The 22779-nt window shown below is 40.7% G+C and overlaps 1 protein-coding gene across 2 annotated transcripts in view; it reads left to right on the plus strand.

The window, feature by feature from the left end:
• Nucleotides 1-22779, plus strand: part of GANC (glucosidase alpha, neutral C) — a 76842-nt gene that overhangs the window by 37253 nt on the left and 16810 nt on the right. For both annotated transcript variants that reach the window (XM_060148128.1, XM_060148117.1), the window contains exons 11-20: nt 3756-3991; nt 6566-6692; nt 7611-7690; nt 9906-10049; nt 11153-11252; nt 14423-14521; nt 15856-16099; nt 18653-18717; nt 19297-19373; nt 22646-22720. In XM_060148128.1, coding sequence (XP_060004111.1) covers nt 3756-3991; nt 6566-6692; nt 7611-7690; nt 9906-10049; nt 11153-11252; nt 14423-14521; nt 15856-16099; nt 18653-18717; nt 19297-19373; nt 22646-22720 — 1247 coding nt within the window. The remainder of the gene's footprint in view (nt 1-3755; nt 3992-6565; nt 6693-7610; nt 7691-9905; nt 10050-11152; nt 11253-14422; nt 14522-15855; nt 16100-18652; nt 18718-19296; nt 19374-22645; nt 22721-22779) is intronic.

Below are 22779 nucleotides of genomic sequence, written 5' to 3' on the forward strand. Positions count from 1 at the left end.
ATCAGCTGAAAACCTTAGAGAAAAGGACTGAGGTATGCTCTAAAGAAACAGGAATCTGTCTCCAGACTGTCTTCATACTCAAGCTACAACTTCAACTCTTCCCTGGGTCTCCAGGCCTGCCTGCAGAATTCAGAGTTGCCAGTCCCCACAATCACATGAACCAGTTCCTTAAAATCAATCAATCATTTTCTTTCTCTGTATATGTACAAATACATACACACATATACACACATCCTATTGATTCTGTTTCTCTGCAGAACCCTAACTAATATACCCAACAATTCCACTCCCAGATACATACTCAAAGGAACTTAACAAGGACTTGAACAGATATTTGTATGCCAATGATCGCTACAGCATTATTCACCATAGCTGAAAGGTAGAAACAAGCCAAGTGCTCATCAAAAATGAATGGATAGGGCTTCCCTGGTGGCACAGTGGTTGGGGGTCTGCCTGCTGAGGCAGGGAATGCGGGTTCGTGCCCCGGTCCAGGAGGATCCCTCATGCCGCAGAGCGGCTGGGCCCGTGAGCCATGGCCACTGGGCCTGCGCGTCCAGAGCCTGTGCTCCGCAGCGGGAGAGGCCACAACAGTGAGAGGCCCACGTACCGCAAAAAAAAAAAAAAAAGAAAAACAGAATGTGGTATATACAGAAAATGGAATACTATTCAGCCATAACAAAGAATGAAGTTCTGATACATGTTACAACATGGATGAACCTTGAAAGCATTATGCAAAATGAAATAAGCTAGACACAAAAGAACAAATATAACATGATTCCACTTGTATGAAGTACCTATAGTAGGTAAATTCATGGAGACAAAAAGTTAAGATTAGCAGTTAGTAGGGGCTGAAGGTTGGGATGAGTAACAGAAAGTTATTGCTTTGTGGTTATAGAATTCCTGTTTGGAGTGATATAAAAATTTTGTAAACAGCTAGTGGTGATGCCGGTACTACACTGTGAATGTAACTAATGCCACTGAATTGTACACTTAAAAATGGTTAAAATGGCAAATTTTATGTTACATATATTTTACCACAATTTTTTTAAATTGGTCATGTAATATGCTCCACTCCCCACAAAAAACCCACATTGAATTGTATGCCTTACATGGGTAAATCGTATGATATATGAGTTACATATCAATAAAACAGTTAAAAATCAAAGTAATGTAGCATCGTTTCTGCTGCATTCCATTGTTAAAATTTCCTGAGTCTAGCCCATTTGCAAGGGAAGAATTTGATTCCAATTTTGATGAGAGGAACAACAGAGAGTTTGTGGATATGGGAAGACACCCATATAGGAATAAGTACCATCAAAGCCCCCCTACAGCCCCTTTCAACATTGTTATTAGAGAGAATAGTCTGGTTTACAGGAAAGTGCTTCAAAAACAGTGGATCTGCCACCATGGTCAAAGAAATCTGATTTATAAATTTATAGATTATCTGTTAACTCCTAATGAGGATTTAGTTCAATAATATCCTCTTACCTCTTCCTCCCAACATTGTTATATCATAATTTTTGGTTAATCAACATTCAGTGTTTACATTTTTCCAATGCTCAGGGGTGTCAGATGCTTTATCCATTCCACTTTTTCCCCTGGAGACTTACCCCCAGATCTCTATCTGGACTGTTTTTCTCTAGGCTCCCCGCACAGCTGTCACCCTAGGACTTACTGTTTTCTGTTTTCTGGTGGTAGATCTCTCCCTTCTTGGGGCCCATGTTTTTCTTTTTCGTGGTTTATTAACTTGGTGTTTTTGTTTGTTTGTTTGTTTTTGCGGTACGTGGGCCTCTCACTGCTGTGGCCTCTCCCATTGCAGAGCACAGGCTCTGGACGCGCAGGCCCAGAGGCCATGGCTCACGGGCCCAGCCGCTCCGCGGCATTTGGGATCCTCCTGGACCGGGGCACGAACCCGTGTCCCCTGCATCGGCAGGCGGACTCTCAACCACTGCACCACCAGGGAAGCCCTTAACCTGGTTTTTATTCATTGTTCGAAGCATCTTCTGGTAGTTTCCTACGAAAGTGCATTAGAGGTCTACTTTTTGCATCTTTGCAGATATGAAAACATCTTCTTTTCCTACCTTCACCCTTGTTTGATAATTTGGTAACTGGACTGAAAATTATTTATCTCAGAATTTGAAGGCATTTCTCTATAATCTATCTTCTTGTTCCAAAATCACTCTGAACTCTGTTCCTTTGTATATGATCTATCTTTTCTCTCTGACATATCTTCTCTTTATCTCTGATAGTCTGAAATTTCTAATATTCTGAAACTCTGAAATTTTACAACCAAATGCCTTGATATAGACCTTTTAAAATAATTGCATATTAGATGTAGACTCTTTCATTCTTGAGAATTGTATCCTTCAGTTCTGGAAAAGTTATTATTCCTCTGAAAATATCTTCACCTCCTTTTTCTCTTTCTACTCTACAGATTTTATAATCTTCTCTTTTTTGTCCAATCCTGAGCAATTTTCTCAATTTTATCTTCCAGGCCTTTCCATTTATGCTCATATTTCTAATTTCTGCAGACTCTTTCTTATCCTCTGATTGTTCCTTGTTTCTAATATCTTATACTTGTTTTATGCTACCCTAGTCTTATTTTATGGGTGCAACTTTTTTTCATCTCCCAGAGGTACTAATGATAACATTTTGATATTTACTTTGATTCCTTGTATTGCCCCTATTTTCTCAGAGATCCTTTTACTCTATTTCTTTATGTGAGTCCCTCTGTCTAATTTTGGAGGCTTTACTCAAATGTTGGATGATCCTTGGCTATCCATGCATACTTAAGAATAAGGTTCTGCCTGGAAGCTCTGTGTACCTGGATGAGTTTTACACTCTCGTGTTGAGGTGGAGGGGGGAATTCTCCTGTCCGCTAGTGTTCTGGGAGCAGGGATGAACCCTTCTCGTCGTCATCCCCCTCATAAGCACTCTGGTGAAAGCTTACTTGGTTTTGCTCAATAGTTACCACACCACCCCTGCCTGCAGCCTTCCAAATTTTGTTGAAATTACTCCTCTCCCATTCTCTTTGTTCTTGTGGTTTTATTCTTTTCTTTCTTTCTTTCTTTCTTTTCTTTATTCTGATTTTAGTGGGACTTTAAGAGGGGAAGGAGATAAATGCAAGTGGTTGACCAGATGTCCTCCATGTTATCAGTAAATGTTTTGATGATAATTTTCTGACAGTTCTTCCTGCCTTCAGTTTCTTTGCCTTCAAGTCTGCTCCCAACTAATTTTTCTAAAACATAGTCTGCTGAGGTTACATCTTGCCAAACTTTTGATGACTTCCTATACAAGAATATTTAGAGTCCTTAGCCTGAACTACAGGGTCCTTTACAAACTGACCCTCTCCAGTGTCATCTTCTGCTGGCCTCCTTCACAGTGTAACCACCCTGGAATATTTATTTTTCCCTAAGCTTATCATGTCCTTCTCTGCCTCCGTATCTTTTCTATTTCCTGTGCCTCAATGATCTATTCATTCTCCCTGCCTGAGAATACTCTTACTTATTCTTCAACGTTCTAACCAAGTGTTACCACCTCTGTGGAGCCTTTCAAGACTCCATACTTCACTGCAGCCAAAATTTATCAGCCCCTCTGCAGTCCCACAGCACTTGAGGGTAGGGACTCTGCTTTCTTCTTGATATTCTAAGTACCAGGCTCAGTGCTTAGACCTTGTAGACATTCAGGAAACATTTATCAACTGTATAATTATCATTGTGGTGGTAATTGGCTCAGTTGTCATCTCCCCCTTTTAGGCACACAAGCCATGCCCCCTCTCTTCTCCTTGGGGTACCATCAGTGCCGCTGGAACTACGAAGATGAGCATGATGTAAAGGCAGTGGATGCAGGATTTGATGAACATGACATTCCTTACGATGTCATGTGGCTGGACATAGAGCACACTGAAGGCAAGAGGTACTTCACCTGGGACAAGAAAAGGTTCCCAAACCCCAAAAGGATGCAAGAGCTGCTCAGGAGCAAAAAACGTAAGGTAAAATAAGCCAGCACTCTGAACCTTTTCATTACAAAGCATTTTTAAATTTTTTAAAGTTGCCTTGATACATTAGTGGAAGAGAACCATCTGGTAAAAAGTGGCCAGGAAAATAGTACCTTCAATTGTAACTGTAACTGTGATAACAGAAAAGCAATGGTGAGAAGGTGGCCATCCCTGCCATCCATCCCTGCCTTAGCAGTCCATCCATCCCTGCCTTAGTGGTCTAGGTCCCCGTAAGGATGAAGGGGCCTAGCATTCAGTCCCATTCGTTGTGGACACCCTGTAGTGCTGTGATGGATGCACCCCATGATGCAAAATTTGATTTTGATGTCAAGATTGAGTACGTCACACTGGCACCAGGAGGGTATGAAAAGGCTAATTAGTCCCATAGTGAGGTGTTCTTGGGGGAGCAGACTAGCTCCCAAGCTCCTTTGAAATTGGCCTGAGAGAGCTGGGAAAGGAGACAGGATCAGGTTTTAAGGTTTTAAGGTGGTTAGAGGGTTGAACTGGAGTGAGGATTCCTGTGCATGCACCGGGGCTTGTGTGGTTTGAACTTCCTGTTGGCATCAAAGAAGGGAGCATCAGGGCTTTCTCTGTCAGTACACACGGATGTGGGTGGAAGGCTAAGGGGGAGTGATGGGGCTTGAAACTCTTAACAGTCGCTCAGAAATGGAGTCAGTTTCTTTATTACACCATTTTTCCTGCATGCTTCCCTGATGGACTCCATCTGTCCATATGGCCAAGGAAAGAACTAAAATAGAAAATGAGGACAGGGAGAAGACACTGGGAAGTGTGTAATGCGGGGCGGGGGGGGGGAGTGATAGCAATAATGAAAAGCGTGAAGGAGAAAAAAACAAGAGAGGAAAAGGGAGGAACCCCATATGTATCACATAAATGGATCCGAGATTAAAGTTGCCTTTTCAACCCATTGCATTGAGCCCCAGGCCTTTCACAGGTGGTCAGAGCCAATGCTGTTAATTCTTAATCTCCCAGTTAATAAACACCTACCATTTATCAGGCATTTATTATGGAAGCAGCCCAAGAGCCCATCGACAGATGAACGGATAAAGGAAACGTGGTATACATATACAATGCAAAATTATACAGCCTTTAAAAGGAAGGACTTTCTGATACATGCTGCAACATGGATGAACCTTAAGGGCATTATGCTAAGTGAAATAATCCAGTCACAAAAAGACAAATACTGGGCTTCCCTGGTGGCGCAGTGGTTGAGAGTCTGCCTGCCGATGCAGGGGACACGGGTTTGTGCCCTGGTCCGGGAAGGTCCCACATGCCGTGGAGCGGCTGGGCCCGTAAGCCATGGCCGCTGAGCCTGCGCGTCCGGAGCCTGTGCTCCGCAACGGGAGAGGCCACAACAGAGGCCTGCGTACCGCAAAAAAAAAAAAAAAAAAAAAAGACAAGTACTATATGATTTCACTAATCTGTAATACTTAGAGTAGGCAAAATCATAGAGGCAGAAAGAAGAATGGTGGTAGCCAAAGGCTGGTGGGGAGGAGGGAGTGGGAAGTTGTTTTTCTGTTTTTTTGGGGGGTTTTGAGTATTATTTTTTAATATTTATTTATTCACTTGGCTGCACCAGGTTTTAGTTGCTGCACGTGGGATCTTTTAGTTGCAGCATGCGGGATCTTTAGTCGTGGCATGCGAACTCTTAGTTGTGGTATGTGGGATCTAGTTCCCTGACCGGGGATTGAACCCGGGCCCCCTGCACTGGGAGCACGGAGTCTTAGCCACTGGACCACCAGGGAAGTCCCAGGAAGTTGTTTTTAATAGGTATAGAGTTTCAGTTTTACAAGATGAAAAGAGTTCTAGACATTGTACAACATTGTGAATCTTTTTGACACTGTTGAACTGTATGCTTAAAATTGGTTAAGATGGTGAATTTTATGTTATGCATATTTTACCACAATTAAAAAATTTTGTAAGTTTTTGAGCAATGGAGCATTAAACTTTAGTATGTAGAATAGATTTGAATAGATATGAGGAAGGATTATTAGAAGGTTATTCTAGCCAAATAAAGTGGTTTTGAGGCCCCCGAGTAGGTGGAAGTGATGGTATTAGAAGAGCAGGGAGAGATACTGGAGAATAGTGCTGTGATCACAGCTCTTCTCAAGCCTCCTTCCTAAATATGGCTGTACCATATTTAGGTTTGGGGATTTTGTTTTGTTTTTAATATGCTAGTTTCTTTTCTTTAATGTTTTCTTTTGTGTTATCTTAGCCTCTGGCTTTCTAGGGAGCAGGGACCTTGCCTGCTTAATCCTTTATGTAAAGCACCCAGCACCACAGAGAGATAGAAGCCTAATAAATGTGATCTTAAGAACATGTATTGGTGGGGCAGCAATAATTGTGAAAAAGGATGGGCCTGGTTCTGATATCAATTTATATTCCCATAAGCCCATGAAAGTTTATAGGATTTTACTGGTGTCTGAAATATTTCAGTAATAGTAGTTGTTTTGAGTAAAATTTGAATGCCAAAACTATGATGAAAACAAGTAAATGAACATATGGCTCATATAAAACTGATGAAATCTTTAAACCTTTATGTCCTAACAGCTTGTGGTCATTAGTGACCCCCACATCAAGATTGATCCCGACTACTTAGTGTATGCTAAGGCCAAAGAACAGGGCTTCTTTGTGAGGAATCATGAAGGGGGAGACTTTGAAGGTGTATGCTGGCCTGGTAAGATGTCATTTGATACACCTGTTATCCACTGTTTAGTCCCAACTAATGAAGGTTGCATGGCCATCTTTCTAATTTCTTGTAGTTGTCACATGCTACATTTATGTGCCTTTCCTTAAAGATGATAGTATTATCTTCTTTTATATCTTTCATTTAACATCTGGTACAGTGTTCTTTGTATACATTTATAAGTCAATGAATGAAGGAAAAATTAACAAGCAAACCCCAGTGACTTGCTATTTCCCTAAGCAAATAAAAATTAAAAGCCAGGGAATGAGAAAATGAGAGGAGGAGAAAGAGGAAGAAAGAAGAAGAATCCTGCAATCTCTCTCCCTGTGATTCTTCTTTGCCCTGTTAGCCCATAGTTTTGACTTCCCAGCCTTTCATGAGTGACCTCAGCTGCCCCTGACAACTCTGAAGTCTTCATTTCAGAAATTATTAGTTTAAAGCCTTGGTAAAAACTCCTCAAGGACAAAAGGGAATCACCACTCTGTCATATGATAGCACTCTATCACAAGTCCATGCACTGTAGAGAAACCACACGCATTCCTCTTCTCCCTATACCACTTATAAACATGTCTCTCCTCTCTTTAAGAACAGAGAGGTCACTCCAGGCTATCTGCCATCCTTACTGGGCCTGTCTGAGGCCATCAGTGAGGGACAGGCTCCATCTTGATGCTTGTTCATTGGCATTCCCCTGGCCACTGAGCTTCAGAGAGCTAGTGATTGTCACTGGAGTCCAGCATTGCCTTCTTCATTCGTTTCTCACCAGACCGTGCCTCTGTATCAGCTATCTTTCACATTTGATGTGAGGTGCCCATTCATTACCCAGCTTTCACATCTGATATTCTTCTTTACAAATATATTACCATGAGGAGCACCATTCCTAACAGGCTGTCTACTCCTCTGCCTCTGCAGGTCTCTCCTCTTACCTGGATTTTACCAGTCCCAAAGTCAGAGAGTGGTATTCCAGTCTTTTTGCTTTCCCTGTTTATCAGGTTTGTTTTTATTCTTTTGCTCTTTCCTAGTTACTTGGAAGGATAAAGTAAGGAAAAGAAGTGATTAAATAGAGCTACTCTGCTTCACTGAGGAGCTCTTGATAAATAATACTTGTATGAAAAGACAGAGATGCCAGGGACTTCCCTGGTGGTCCAGTGGTAAAGAATCCGCCTTACAGTGCAGGGGACGTGGGTTCAATCCCTGGTCAGGGAACTAAGATCCCATATGCCATGGGGCAACTAAGCCCGCACGCTACAATTACTGAGCTTGGGCGCCTCAACAAGAGAGCCTGTGTGCCGCAAACTACAGAGGCCACGTCCCCTGGAGCCTGCGCGCCACAACTAGAGAGAGAAAACCCACACGCCACAACTAGAGAGAAGGCTGTGCCACCAACGCGCCTCAACAAAAGATCCCGCATGCCTCAACAAAGTTTCCATGTGCCGCAACTAAGACGTGACGCAGCCAAAAGGAAATAAAATAAATAAATAAGTAATAAAATAAATCTTAAAAAAAAGACGGGGATGCCAACCACATTACAGACCTTGGTGGTACCATATGAATTACCAAGTGCACAAAAGCTGTGATTTTGACTTCTATTATGATAGACTCTATGATATATCAAAGTACTTAATAATAGAGACTTATTATATTTTCAAACTGTATCAATTTTTACATAAAATAGTATTGTATAATATTATTAAAGATGATGATAATGATATATGAGAAAGTATCTTGCAAAGTATAACGTGATATTAAAAGTAAGGTACAATAATAATTCTTAAAACCTTATAAGAATCACAGAGAGAACTGGAGAGGCCACATCTAGAGAAGCGTTTTCAATCAGCGGTGGTGATGAGAATAATGATGTCTGATATAGACTGAGTATGTGCTGTGTGCCAAGCACTATGCTACTCACTTTGTGTGCATTATACCATTTCATCTTCATAATAACTCTTTGAAGTTGGAATTGTAATTATTAATCCCACAGGTGAGGAAATCAAGGCATGGACAAGTGTAAAAACCTGCTAAGTTCACCCATCTAGTAAGTGGTGGACCTAAGATTTGAACTCAGGTCTGTCTCCCAAGCCCAGTTCTTAACCACTAAACTCTAGTTTCTGAGCATCCTGTATTAGGATATAGAAAATAACTTAGAGCAGGGGTAAAGAACACGTGGGCCAATCTGGCCTTGCTCATTTGTTTCCCTATTGTCTAGGCTGCTTGCACATAACTATAGCTGGGTTGGGTTATTGAAAAAGAGGCCTTATGGCCTGAAAAGTTGAAAATATTTACTGTCTTGTCCTTCCAGAAAAAGTTTGCCAACCCCTGCCTTAGAGGGTGCTAAAAAGAACAGTCAAAGTGGTTAAATATTTGGAACCCATATAGCCGTGTTCATAGACGTATACATGATTAGAAATAATTCAAAGTAAAGAGTCAAAAGAAAACATATAAGCCTCCTCCAGTCATTTGAAAGGCTACCATGTCGGGGAGGCAGCAGATGTATTCTGTGGTATCCCAGAAGGCAAGCTAGGCCCTGTGAGAGGATGTTACAAGGAGCAAGACTTTCAGAAGATAATGGAATGAGCTGCCTGAGGGACTCCCGGTCATTGTAGCTATTGAGTCAAATGCTGAGAGACCAGGGATTCTATAAAGGGATTGCAGCACCATGTTAACTACATGACTCAACAGTCCCTTCCCACTCTAAAGCTAACAATTCTATGTAGAACACACACTATAGATCTTGCTAACAAACGGGTATCCTAGCTGTCAAACCTATCATAGTGTTCGAGGGAAGGGGGAATCTTTTCATGGACAGCTATAATTGCCCATAGTTAAAAGTTGTAGCAGATGATGGATGATGTAGAGCCTAATTGTGAACATTCACAACCTTTCCTGTAGTGGTTCTCCGGGGGTCTCAGAGCAGACCTGTGGGCCACATGGGAGTACAGCACAGCACTCTTTCATTCATAAGTACTCAACAAGTACTTATTGAGAACCCTCTGCCATTTAGGTTGTTCTAGGTGTTCGGGATTTATCAATGAACAAAACAGACAAAATTCCCTGCCCTGTGGAACTTTTAACCTAGCAGGGGACAGAGCATAGATAATAAACATAACAAATAATAAATTAAATGGAGTAAGAAAGAGGAATAGGGACGGCTATCATATTAACCTTGTCACCGTAGGAGTTTTATCATGACCAAGATTAACTTCCTAGGGATCTACTGACATCCTCCACATATGGAATGACATGAATGAGCCCTCTGTCTTTAGAGGGCCAGAACTAACCATGCAGAAGAATGCCATTCATCATGGCAACTGGGAGCACCGAGAACTTCACAACATCTATGGCTTTTATCAGGTAAAACATCTAAAAAGCAGCCACCTGGATCCATGTGCCCTGACTTTTGGGCTGAAAGTCATTTGCTTTAACAACCATGCTATACAGTTCATTTCTTTGTGTGTCTTTTCTGACAACTGTTGATACAATGGGTCTTATCAGGTTGTAGCCAGTATAAGACTCATTATTTCTCCCTTTGCATCTTTTCCATCTATAATGAACTTGATTAATTTATAGATATTGGTTGATTAATGATAACATAGAAACATCTTCCTTGACAGGAGCCATTAGTACATGGCATTAGATAATACCTCAAACCTTTTATTGAAGTAGGCTGTGTATAAATATGTAAATAAAGGCAATTAAAACAGATTTTTTTAAACTTCACAAACGTCTAAATACAGCAAGTCTTATATTCATACCAGGGGAGTAAGATTTAGAACACAGATGCACAATTTCAATATGTATACTTCTAAATGTAGAAAGCCTTCCTTAAGTACTTAGCCTTCTCAATAGAAGGTAGTAGAATTGTTTTCCACTTGCCAGTCACATCCAAAAAACTTGGCAGTCACTTGCCCTAATTTATGTCCTTGGTTCTTTGTTATCTTCAAAATGTAATGGTGTTCCTGTGGGCCTCCCACAAATTGCTGTTTTCCAGCGGGAGCTGCTGGCTACATATAGCACGATTTTCAGATGCTATCTGTGTACTTCTCTACACAGCCTCTTGCTATAACTGTAAACTATCAATACTTTATAGCTGGAGAATTTTCTTATGTAGGCCAGGGCCAGTCACTTAACCTCTCTGAATCAGTCTCAGAGGTTTTTGTGTAGGTTACTAGAGAAAATCTTATAAAAATGCCTCACAATAGTAAGCACCAAGTAAATACTATTATTTACTATTATTTCATTGCTATTTTAATGAGATAAATTGTTTCACTCTTTTAATAGGGGAATTTAGAGTAGTTTCATTACATCATGAAAATTATTGGGCAGATTTTTAATATTTTCCATTTCACATTCCCACCTACTATTTACTTTTTGCATGTGAAATAGCTTATTGGGGATGTCTGCACAGTGACATAATCCAGTCATCTCTTTGAAATTTTTCTCCTTTGACTTTATAGCAAATGGCCACTGCAGAAGGACTGATCCAACGATCTAAAGGGAAGGAGAGACCCTTTGTTCTTACACGTTCTTTCTTTGCTGGATCACAAAGATATGGTAAGGACTGGTTCATATGATCAGACTTAAAAACACAAGCTAGCAATCTGTCTCTTTTGACAGATGGTGCTACTGTGTTGATGCCTTCCTTTTCAGTAGGTCAGGTCTTAGATTGTAGAGAGCAATGTGCTCTGAAGTGTGCATTTTGTCCTTTGAGACTGAGTAAACCAATTTTAATAAAGTTTAGTTACTTTTTTCCCACTAAAGAACTGGACACTTAGTTGTTGGGAGAATGACTTCAGAGTATATGTTTGCTGGGATGGTCATCTTTTTTTTTAACATCTTTATTGGAGTATAATTGCTTTACATTGTTGTGTTAGTTGCTGCTGTATAACAAAGTGAATCAGCTATACATATACATACATCCCCATATCTCCTCCCTCTTGCGTCTCCCTCCCACCCTCCCTATCCCACCCCCTAGGTGGTCACAAAGCACCGAGCTGATCTCCCTGTGCTACGCGGCTGCTTCCCACTAGCTATTTTACATTTGGTAGTGTATATATGTGAATGCCACTCTCTCACTTCGTCCTAGCTTACCCTTCCCCCTCCCCGTGTCCTCAAGTCCATTCTCTACATCTGCATTTTTATTCCTGTCCTGCCCCTAGGTTCTTTAGAACCTTTTTTTTTTTTTTTTTTTTTAGATTCCATATATATGTGTTAGCATACGATATTTGTTTTTCTCTTTCTGACTTACTTCACTCTGTGTGACAGACTCTAGGTCCTGGGATGGTCATCTCTGATCCTGTCTCTTTTATTTATCAAGACCAGAGAAAATATACTTTAACACATTCCTTCAACCACCTGTTCCACTCAGCAATGTGGTTTAAAATAGACCCAGCTTTTGCTTGTGGTCAGCGTCATCTATAACTGGATCCGGTTTACTAGCTAATGTAGATCTAGTTCAACTTAACCACCCTGTGGCAGGAAGGCTATTTTAAGTCCCCTGGCCTTGCATAAATAACCTGAAGCTTAGGTCCTAGTTTGAGGAATCCAGCCTTTATTGTACCACAGACAATATTAGGCCTCCTACTCCACCCCTGAAAACCAGCCCCAATGGCACTCTGAAAGATGCCAAAATATAATCATCAGGCAAAGATTCAAGTACAGAGATACTCAGCATTAGTCCTTAAAATAAAAATTAAAGAAAATACAAATATCCAACAATACGGGAATAGTTATTAAATTATGGTATATCCGTATGATACACTATCATAAGGCTATTTAATATAGTAGCATTAATTGCATGAGAAAATTTTTGTGACATCATGATAAAAGAAAAAAAAAGCAGAAAGCCTAAATGTTTATATATTATCCTGATTTTGTTAAAAAAATAAATATATGTAGGTAGTAATCTAAGTAATTATAATACTGTGGTGATTATGAGTGATTTTAATTTTCTTCTTTTTACTTATCTCTATTTTCCAAATTCTCTACAAGTATCCCTTTTAATCACTATAACAAGTAAAGTCTTTGAATGAAAACACTTATAAGCAGCAGTTTAAAAAAGATAACGGGGGTGGGGGAGGGATGGACTGGGAGTTTGGGGTTAGCAGATGCAAACTATTACATAGAGAATGGATAAACAATGGGTCCTGCTGTGTAGCACAGGGAACTATATTCAATGTCCTGAGAGAAACCACAATGGAAAAGAATTTTTAAAACTGTATATATATGTATAACTGGATCACTTTGCTGTGCAGTAGAAATTAGCACAACATTGTAAATCAACTATACTCCAATTTACAAAGAAGATAACAGAAGATACGCATACTAAGTAACCTTTGATCTCTTAAATATTGGCTCACTGCCTAGTCTTCAGTACTCTGTGTGAAGCTATCGATTTGCCCCAAACCATAGCAAGTGAGGCATTACAGAGAACACTGCTGTGTCAAGTTCTATGCTGAGACCAATAGCCAGAGAGAGCTTTCAGCAGAACAACCACATGAGACCTGAAAACATCTGAACGTTTACATGAACTTCGTTTCTTGATAAGAATGTCATGTGGGTTTCAACATCATTATGCAGATATGTACATATCTCATCTGAAGTCAAGGAGAAATTATGAGAATACTATTTTAAAAGTCCCTCGAAAATATTTTTCTTTGCTCCGCATAGGACAGCCTAAAATTTATACAGAATATTAAAGCAAAAATAGCTACCAAAAGTATTTTGGTAAAAGATTGACAAAAATGTTTCAGGAGTAATCTAGACTTAGTAACGTAAGAGTTTTTTTCCTTTTATGATCCTCTTTAGTGTTATATACCTTTACAAGCTCTTATCAACTATTCAGTGCGCAAGAGCACTGACTTTAGAGTCAGACTGCCTGAGCTCAAATCCTACCATATCCATTGTTTGCCATATTTCCCTCACTGTAAAATAAAGTTAAACAATGTTTACCTGATAGAGTTGTTGTAATGATTAAGTGGGATAATACAGGCAAAGCAACGTAACACCTGGCTCAGTGAGGGCTCTGTAAATGTTAACTATTGTTATTGCTGCTATTATGTCTCCCTTGTACCGTCTTAAGTCCTCTTATAGAGGATTTTGTGGAGTTAGGGGCGGTGTGTGGTGGATAGGCATATAGATTAATGGAACAGGATAAAGAATCCAGGGTCCCACACATATACGATCAAATAATTAGCAACAAAGTTGCTAAGGCAATTCAATGGAGAAAGGAGTTTTTTCAATAAATCGTGCTGGCACATGGGGTATCCATGTGGGGGAGGGGGAAGAACCTTGACTCTTACACCATAGACACAAAGTAACTCAAAATGGAATATAGACCTAAATTATAAAAGCTATGACAAACAAAAAGCTTCTAGAAGAAAACATAGAAAATCTCTGTGACTTTGGGACTTTCTTAGCTAGAACACAAAAAACATGAACCATAAAATAAAAAAAGATAAACTGGACTTCATCGAAATTAAAAACTTATGCCCTTTCAAAGATATTGTTAAGAAAATGAAAGTCAAGCCACAGACTGAGAGAAGATATTTGCAATATACATATATATCTGTCAAAGGACTTGTATCCAGAATATATAAAAAGAAAGAAATGTTTTCCTTTATGTTGGTTTGCCTATTACAAATAAGGAATCTAAATATGAAATTGAGTACCTGGGCTGATTTGTGATTTTTTTTCTTTTAATACCTTCTTACTGATGACCAAAGGGGCTGTGTGGACAGGTGACAACACAGCAAAGTGGAGTTACCTGAAAATTTCTATCCCTATGTTACTCACCCTCAGCGTGACTGGGATCTCTTTTTGTGGAGGTAAGTGATATCCTCAAGCTTGACGTGAGAGAAAATCAAAGGGAGGGTGTTTTCTTTTTATTATTATTATTAATTTTTATTGGAGTGTGGTTGCTTTACAATGCTGTTAGCCTCCACTGCAGAACAAAATCAATCAGCCATATAAAGGGAGGATATTTTCATCAAAGCTGGTCACAAATCTCTTCTTGTGAGCTGTTTTCAACAGGGATACTCTATGGCCATACCACCCTGAACGTGCCCGATCTCCTCTGATTTCAGAAGCTAAGCAGGGTCGGGCCTGGTTAGTACTTGGATGGGAAACAGGGGTAAACATGGGAAAGAGAAAATGAGGAGAGGGAAGGAGAGCAGACTAGAGAGGAGAGTGAAGGGGATGCTTCAGAGCTGTGTGTGTACTGTCTGAACTGAGAACATGAAGAAAGTCATCAGAAAGTGAGCCAGAGTGTTTCTTTGCCTCATTCTCTTACTGCTCCCTCCTTAGACACTCTTGATAACTGAGTATCTCTTCTTAAAACATGCCTTTTCTACCTGAAAGTGAGAAAAATGGAGAGAACTACAAAGAATTTAGCAAATCAGAAATCAGCCTTACAGAACTCTTGTGACACATTTTAACTGTTAAATACACACACACACACACACACACACACACACTCTTGGAAAAGATAAATTTAATTAAAATAAGATTCTCTGATGGGCTGCCTTTCCCTAATCCTAACAATTCCCTGCAGGTGAGAGATCCCAGTATGGAAGGTGCTCAGCATGGCTACAGGTCCAGCTGCTCCTTGTTTTCAGTGGGCCTGGGAGCACCTTAATATCATTTTTTGATAGATGTGGTTTTTTATGGCATTGGTCCACATTCAATACAAGGAATATGTATCCTGCTTAAGGGATAAGCACGAATTTCTCCCTAAACCTCTAATTCTGATTATATCTTTCCCTTTAGTTCTTTCTATAATTTTTATCTTGCTTCAGCTGTTGATTTCAAACAAAATCAATTGCCAAACCGCCACCCCACCCCTAAACACAGACTTATTGAATCAGGCAGACATTTTGCAATTTCTGGGTTACCTGGGCTCAGGACATACAGAAATGTTGATCTTACAGTAAAGCCTTTTGACAGGAAAAAAATATATTCAAAGAGCGTACTGTCAGATCCCCAAATAGCCTTGAGTTTTTTAGTATGTGCTCCCTAATTTGAGGCCACAGTTTTATGCTGTCATTTTGAGTGCGCATACAGCGCCTTTGCCCTGTCCGTCTTCAAGGTCTTATCTTACCTGTGTACATCGTCTGTTAGACGTCTGGGTGTCTGACTCAACCTTTCTTAATTGACTAATCAGCGGATGTAGGCGGCTTCATCGGGAATCCAAAGGCAGAGCTGCTAGTGCGGTGGTACCAGGCTGGAGCCTACCAACCCTTCTTCCGTGGCCATGCCACCAAGAACACCAAGCGACGGGAACCCTGGCTCTTTGGGGAGGAGCACACCCGGCTCATCCAAGAAGCCATCAGAGAGCGCTACACCCTCCTGCCCTACTGGTATTCTCTGTTCTACTCTGCACACGTGGCTTCCCAACCCGTCATGAGGTAAACAGGCTTCACCAGTCACACCAGCAACCAATCTCTACCAGAAGATCCCCTCAGCCACTGGCAATGGAGTGATTACAGTGATTGCAAAAGAAAAGCCAGGTGTTTAACCAAGTGCCAATCGGCTTATTGAGCACCAACTGTGAGCAGGGTCAGGCAGTGGAGGTCACAGAAGATAAAAACTAGATCTCCTGCTACTTGGTGGTTCAAGTGTTAACATCTGTAGGAGAAAGAAAGAAAAGAAAAAGGAAGTGACTTTGTAACTGAATTCATCCAATATTTAACCCATGTAGTTCCCCTACAAAACTTGCCACCGCAAAATGTGTCTCTTTGGCTTGAGGATTCTTGGGGGCTGATTGTTTTTAAGAAACAAAAGGCTCAGGAAGTCTTTCTTTTTAACCTCCTCCTTAACTGCCTAAAAGAATTTAGTTAAAGGACCTGGTCCAGGAAGTGCATTATCATCAGAGATATCTACAAGGAATTTGAGCTAAGCATGGTAGGGGGAACGTGGGGACCGAAGTCCTCTCTGTGTCCCATTGTCTCTGCATGGCCCAGCAAACATTTGTTTACCAAACATTTGTTTTTCCATCTCCGAGTGAATATCCTTCCTCCCCTTTGAAATCCCAAACGCACTCCCTTCTCCTTTTCTCAGGTGTTATATGAGCCTCAATTGCCGATCTTGTCCTTAGGCATCATATTTTTATGGAACCCCCTCATATGTACATACTTAAATTTGATTTTCTCCTGTTAAATACTCTCACGTGGATTTAATTCTTAGACCAGCCAGAAGAACCTAGACAGGTAGAGGAAAGTTGTTTTTTCATCCCAACACCCACAAGCATCCTCTCATGAAGAACAACTTATTCTGCCAGGCTTAGCTCTATCTTACCCTTAGGGCTTTTCCTAGTGTATGAGTTATATTCTGATTCTATTTTGAAGACAGGATGTGAATAGCAACTTTCTGGGTTAGAGAACAGTACACACAGAGACAAACACAGTAAATACATCAAGACCTCTAGATTAGCAGTTCCTCAGCCTGGGTCAGATCAGAATCATCCGAGGAGCTTTTGAGAAATACAGATTCCAAGCCCATACCACCAACCTACTAGGAATCCCTTGGTTAAGTTCCAGGGATATATATTTTTTAGAAGTTTCCCTGGTGATTTTAGACATCAACCAGGTTTAGAGACCACTGCTTTGCTATATTTAGTAGAAAAGGAATAGATTATTACAAAGGCTAGTGAATAAACTAAAAATAAGTTTCTCTTATTAAAAAATATCTTTTCCTCATGAAATTGAAAATAATATTAGAACCATTAGGTTAATATCCAGATACATAGATATTGAAAGTTTTATGATTTTTATAAGCCCACGTGCCTCCTAGTTAGTTGTGTACAATAACAATGAAACAAAACTCAAAACCCACACAAGTTTCTGAAACCTCCAAAAATGTTGCCAGCTTGAGAACAAGAAAAACCAGTTATTTTTATTTAAATAGGCAATGATTAACGATTCATGAAAAGCAGTGACAGAATGAAAAAATGGCACAGATTTTACAACACTATAAAATTCAGTTTTACAAACATTTAAGTTGTTTTACACCAAACGTGTTAGGCATTTGGACTTGGACAAAGCTCCGATTCTGTCAGAGTAGTATTTAGTGTTCAATAATAAGAAGGGGAAATTTCAGGTACCAGAATTCTCAAGCTTTCATTGAACCATTTAAGCTAATACATAGCTCTTTCACATAAGAAAAATATATAGTAATCACAAGTGCTCATAAAATCTTTTTTTATAAATGTATTTGTTTAATTTATTATTTTTGTCTGTGTTGGGTCTTTGTTGTTGCATGTGGGCTTTTGCTAGTTGCGGCGAGCGGGGGGGCTACTCTTTTTTTTTTTTTTTATAAATGTATTTGTTTAATTTATTATTTTTGTCTGTGTTGGGTCTTTGTTGTTGCATGTGGGCTTTTGCTAGTTGCGGCGAGCGGGGGGCTACTCTTTTTTTTTTTTTTTTTTTTTTGCATTACGCGGGCCTCTCACTGTTGTGGCCTTTCCCGTTGCGGAGCGCAGGCTCAGCGGCCATGGCTCACGGGCCCAGCCGCTCCGCGGCATGTGGGATATTCCCAGACAGGGGCACGAACCCGTGTCCCCTGCATTGGCAGGCGGACTCTCAACCACTGCGCCACCAGGGAAGCCCGGGGGCTACTCTTCATTGCAGTGCACGGGCTTCTCATTACGGTGGCTTCTCTTGTCGCAAAGCGTGGGCTCTAGGCGCGCAGGCTTCGGTAGTTGTGGCACACGGGCTTAGTTGCTCCATGGCATGTGGGATCTTCCTGGACCAGGGCTCGAACCTGTGTCCCTTGCATTGGCAGGCAGATTCTTAACCACTGCACCACCAGGGAAGCCCTCATAAAATCATGAATCATACAAAAAGAGTCTTGGCTTTTTCCAATTTCCTTTGAATAGTTATAAAACTGAAAATCTAAGTGACTGAATTATAATAAAAATCTAATGATATTGAAGTAAGAAATTTCTTTTTTCCTTTCCCCAGGCCTCTGTGGGTAGAGTTCCCTGATGAAGTAGAGACTTTCGGTGTGGAAGATGAATACATGCTGGGTGAGCATTTCTTGATTAATTATAGTTATGATAAATACTTTAATTATGTTTTTCTTATTGTATTTTCTAGTGTAAGAATGCTAAAAAATCCCTAATCTCAAGAAAGCCAAAAACAAAAATAAAAGAAATTCCATCACCAAGATCTTTAGTGTATTAGTGGGATCACAGCTCTATTCTCTTGTCATGCAGCGCTTCGCATAACATGTTAACTTCACATAAACCCATTTTATTTGTGGATGTAAGTTGGGATTCTTGTCTGGGTCCACTCCTAAGCCTTATGATACCACCACAGGGAAGGGAAGTAGAAAAAAGTAAAGACTTGTGCCAGACTTGTCAGGGTCGCTGCCTGTAATCCTACTATACCATAGGAGGATTGATGACAGGTAATAATACAGTTACCTCTGAGCACCTGTCCTCTTTCTAACTAACAGTGCATCTCCCTGATGAATCATTGGTTCAACTCACCAAGATCTCTACCTTCAAGAAGTTCAGTTGAGTGGTCTTTGAAACCACAAAGAGAAGGGATGTTTTCAGACCTCTTATCATGATATTCAACTTTATTTCTTCTCCATTTTTCAGGAAGCGCTTTATTGGTTCACCCAGTCACAGAACCAAAAGCTACTGTGGTTGATGTGTTTCTGCCAGGATCAAGTGAGGTAAAAGTAAATGACAAACATCCGCATACCTTACATGCCTCACGTCTCTTCCCTTCAAACTTGGTGGCTTAAAATGACAAAAATTTGTGCTCTCACAGTTCTGGAGGCTTGAAGTCTGAATTCATGGTGTCACCAGGGCTGGTTCCTTCTGGAGGCTCTGAGGGAGAATCTGTTCCATACCGCTCTCCTAGCTTCTGGTGGCTGCCTGCACTCCTTGGCATTCCTTGGCTTGTAGCTGCATCACTTCAGTCCATGCCTCCATCTTCACAGTGTGTGTCTGTGTCTCCCTTACCATTGTCTCTTATAAGACACTTGTGATGTTATTTAGTGACCATCTGAATAATTCCAGATTACCTCCTTATCTCAAGATCCTTAATTTAGTCAAATCTCTTACCATAGAAAGTAATATTCACTCCGTCCAGGGATTAGGAAGCAAATATATCTTTTTGAAGAGCCACCATTCAGCCCACTACACTTGTCATTACTGATATGACAATAACCAGGCTTTTCTACAGAGTGCTCATGAATGATGTTCTTTCTGCTTGGTTTCTCTAGTAATTTGTAGTTCTGAAGGTGGGGCTCTTTACAAAGGTTCCCCTGCCAAGCAGAAACCTGAGAAAAAAGTTAAATATAACAACAGCTAAATAAATTGTCCTGCCAAGCATTTCTGCTGAGAGTTTCTCAAGTCAATTCTGACAAAGCGTAAGTTCCCATTGAGAACTAGCTCCCTTTCTGACTTAGCCACAAATTTCTATAATGACCTATTAACATTTCAATCACATTGTTGTGACTACGTAACCTATTCCTTCAACACTATTTCCCAGACTGTTCTGTGATTGTTTCTCTTGCTACATCTTCCCAAAGCCTGGGTAGGAAAGCCAAGCCGTTTCTTGCCAGAACTTTACCTTGCTGGTTAGCTAGTATTGCATCACACTGTGCAGGGAGCTATCTAAAGGCCTTGCTGTCACCTTCCCCGTGTTTCTGCGTGGCCCATTCCCTCTCCTGCAAATCTGTTTATCGGGGAGGGCTTCTCTGACACCCTGTTTAAGATTATAAACCGGGGCTTCCCTGGTGGCACGGTGGTTAAGAATCCACCTGCCAATGCAGGGCACACGGGTTCGAGCCCTGGTCCGGGAAGATCCCACATGCCGCAGAGCAACTAAGCCCATGTGCCACAATTACTGAGCCTGCACTCTAGAGCCCGCGAGCCACAACTACTGAGCCCGCATGCCACAACTACTGAAGGCCACGCTCCTAGAGCCCGTGCTCTGCAACAAGAGAAGCCATGCAATGAGAAGCCTGCGCACTGCTACAAAGAGTAGCCCCCGCTCTCTGCAACTAGAGAAAGCCCGCATGCAGCAGCAAAAACCCAATGCAGCGAAAAATAAATAAATAAAATAAAATTTAAAAAAGATTATAAACTACTCCCACTGCCCCGGTTCTGTCCAGCCCTCTTTCGTCCTTTATATTTCTCCACAGAACATGCCATTTTAAACATTCTATGTATTTACTTTTATGTTTTGTTTATTATTTATCTCTCCCATTAGAATGTTAGCATTTTGAGGACAGTGATTTTTATCTGTTATGGTCTCTGCTGTATCCCCAGCATCTAGATGGGCACGTGGCCCATAGTAGGCCTTTTGTAAGTACTTGCTGGGTGAGGAGCTTGGTGACTAAGCTCTGGGTCTGATCTACATTATGTTTTGTGCCAGTTGTATGCTTCCTAGGCTGGAGATCTTTGAATATGGCACCAGAGCACACACTCTATACCTCTCGTTTCAGTTAGTTAGACTGGAAATGGTCGACAGGAAATCCCCAAATATTGTTTGAATCCTTTTTTTTTTTTTACCTTTCACTCCCACCAGCTTTTTATCTAAAGCTAGTAGAATTCACCAAAGAAAGACATTACAAGAAAAGAAAGCTAAGACAATATCCCTTGTAAACACAGACGCAGAAATCCTTGACAAAACATTAGCAAATTGAATCCAGCCAAAGATAATACTTCATGACAAGGTGGGGCTGATCCAGTTGAATTAAGAGTTCACTGTAGCTAGCAACTGTCAGGTCACAGCCCTCTCACATTCACAGCAAGACAATGACAGATTCAACAGCCCAGCTTTATAAAGGCTCTGGTAATCCCAGGAGGTGAACTTGCGAAATAGACTCTGTGGCTGCCAGAAATTATATTGAACTAGAAGAGAGAAAAAGGTTTTGTTTTCATGCTGCTTCTGATGGTATCTTAAGGATTTATCCCACCAAATTACTTTGCAGGACTTTTTTGGCACTTTAGCAAGTAAACCCCCTTGACAGGCCTCTCAGGTAAGAGTTTGAACCTCATCCCTGAATTGAACTCTGTTAAGAAACAATGACACTATAGTAGTAATCCAAGTTTCCATTTGTTTTTCTCTAAGATCTGTTTCCTTGTCTGACACTTTTTTTTCTCCTGCCTCATTTGTAATCTGTTTGCTTGCAATGTGCTTTTCTGCTTTGTTGTGGTTTTCTCTTCCATTGTCTTTTTCACTACTAGATCATTAAGTTTTTTTGTTTTTTAAAAAATTTTTATTTATTTATTTTTGGCTGCATTGGGTCTTTGTTGCTGCACGCAGGCTTTCTCTAGTTGTGGCAAGCGGGGGCTACTCTTCGTTGCGGTGTGCAGGCTTCTCATTGCAGTAGCTTCTCTTGTGGAGTACGGGCTCTAGGCATGTGGGCTTTAGAAGTTGTGGCACGTGGGCTCAGTAGTTGTGGCTCACAGGCTCTAGAGCGCAGGCTCAGTAGTTGTGGCACATGGGCTTAGTTGCTCCGCAGCATGTGGGATCTTCCTGGACCAGGGCTCAAGCCCGTGTCCCCTGCATTGGCAGGCGGATTCTTAACCACTGGCGCCACCAGGGAGGTCCTGATCATTAAGTTTTTATAAGCCAACTGGACTGTAAAATCCATGAGGGCAGGTTCTGTGTCTTTCTGTTCACTCGTGTGTACCCAGCAATGCTGGGCGCATGGTAGATTGATCTATAAATAACTTTTGGATGGATGAATGGAAAAATGAATGGCCTTTTAGTCAGCTTAATCCGTCACAGTACTAGTTTTTCCTTTGCGATCTTTTTAAAAGCATATGTTCTTCCTAACTTCTACTCAAGGTGTTTTTTTTTTTTAATTGTATTTATTTTAGCTTTCTGGTTATTTGAAATCCAGATAAATGGATGTTTCACTAAATAATGAAATTGTGAACAGAGTTGCTTATACACTCTTTTTCATTAGGGTCTGTTTCTTTTCAGGTCTGGTATGACTCTAAGACATTTGCTCATTGGGAAGGAGCATGTACTGTAAAGATCCCAGTAGCCTTGGACACGGTAAATTATTTTCAGACTGTTATTTTTACCTATTGTAAAATATTTTACCTATTGTGCTG

This window comes from Lagenorhynchus albirostris, chromosome 1 (genome assembly GCF_949774975.1).
Source record: "Lagenorhynchus albirostris chromosome 1, mLagAlb1.1, whole genome shotgun sequence".
NCBI lineage: Eukaryota > Metazoa > Chordata > Mammalia > Artiodactyla > Delphinidae > Lagenorhynchus > Lagenorhynchus albirostris.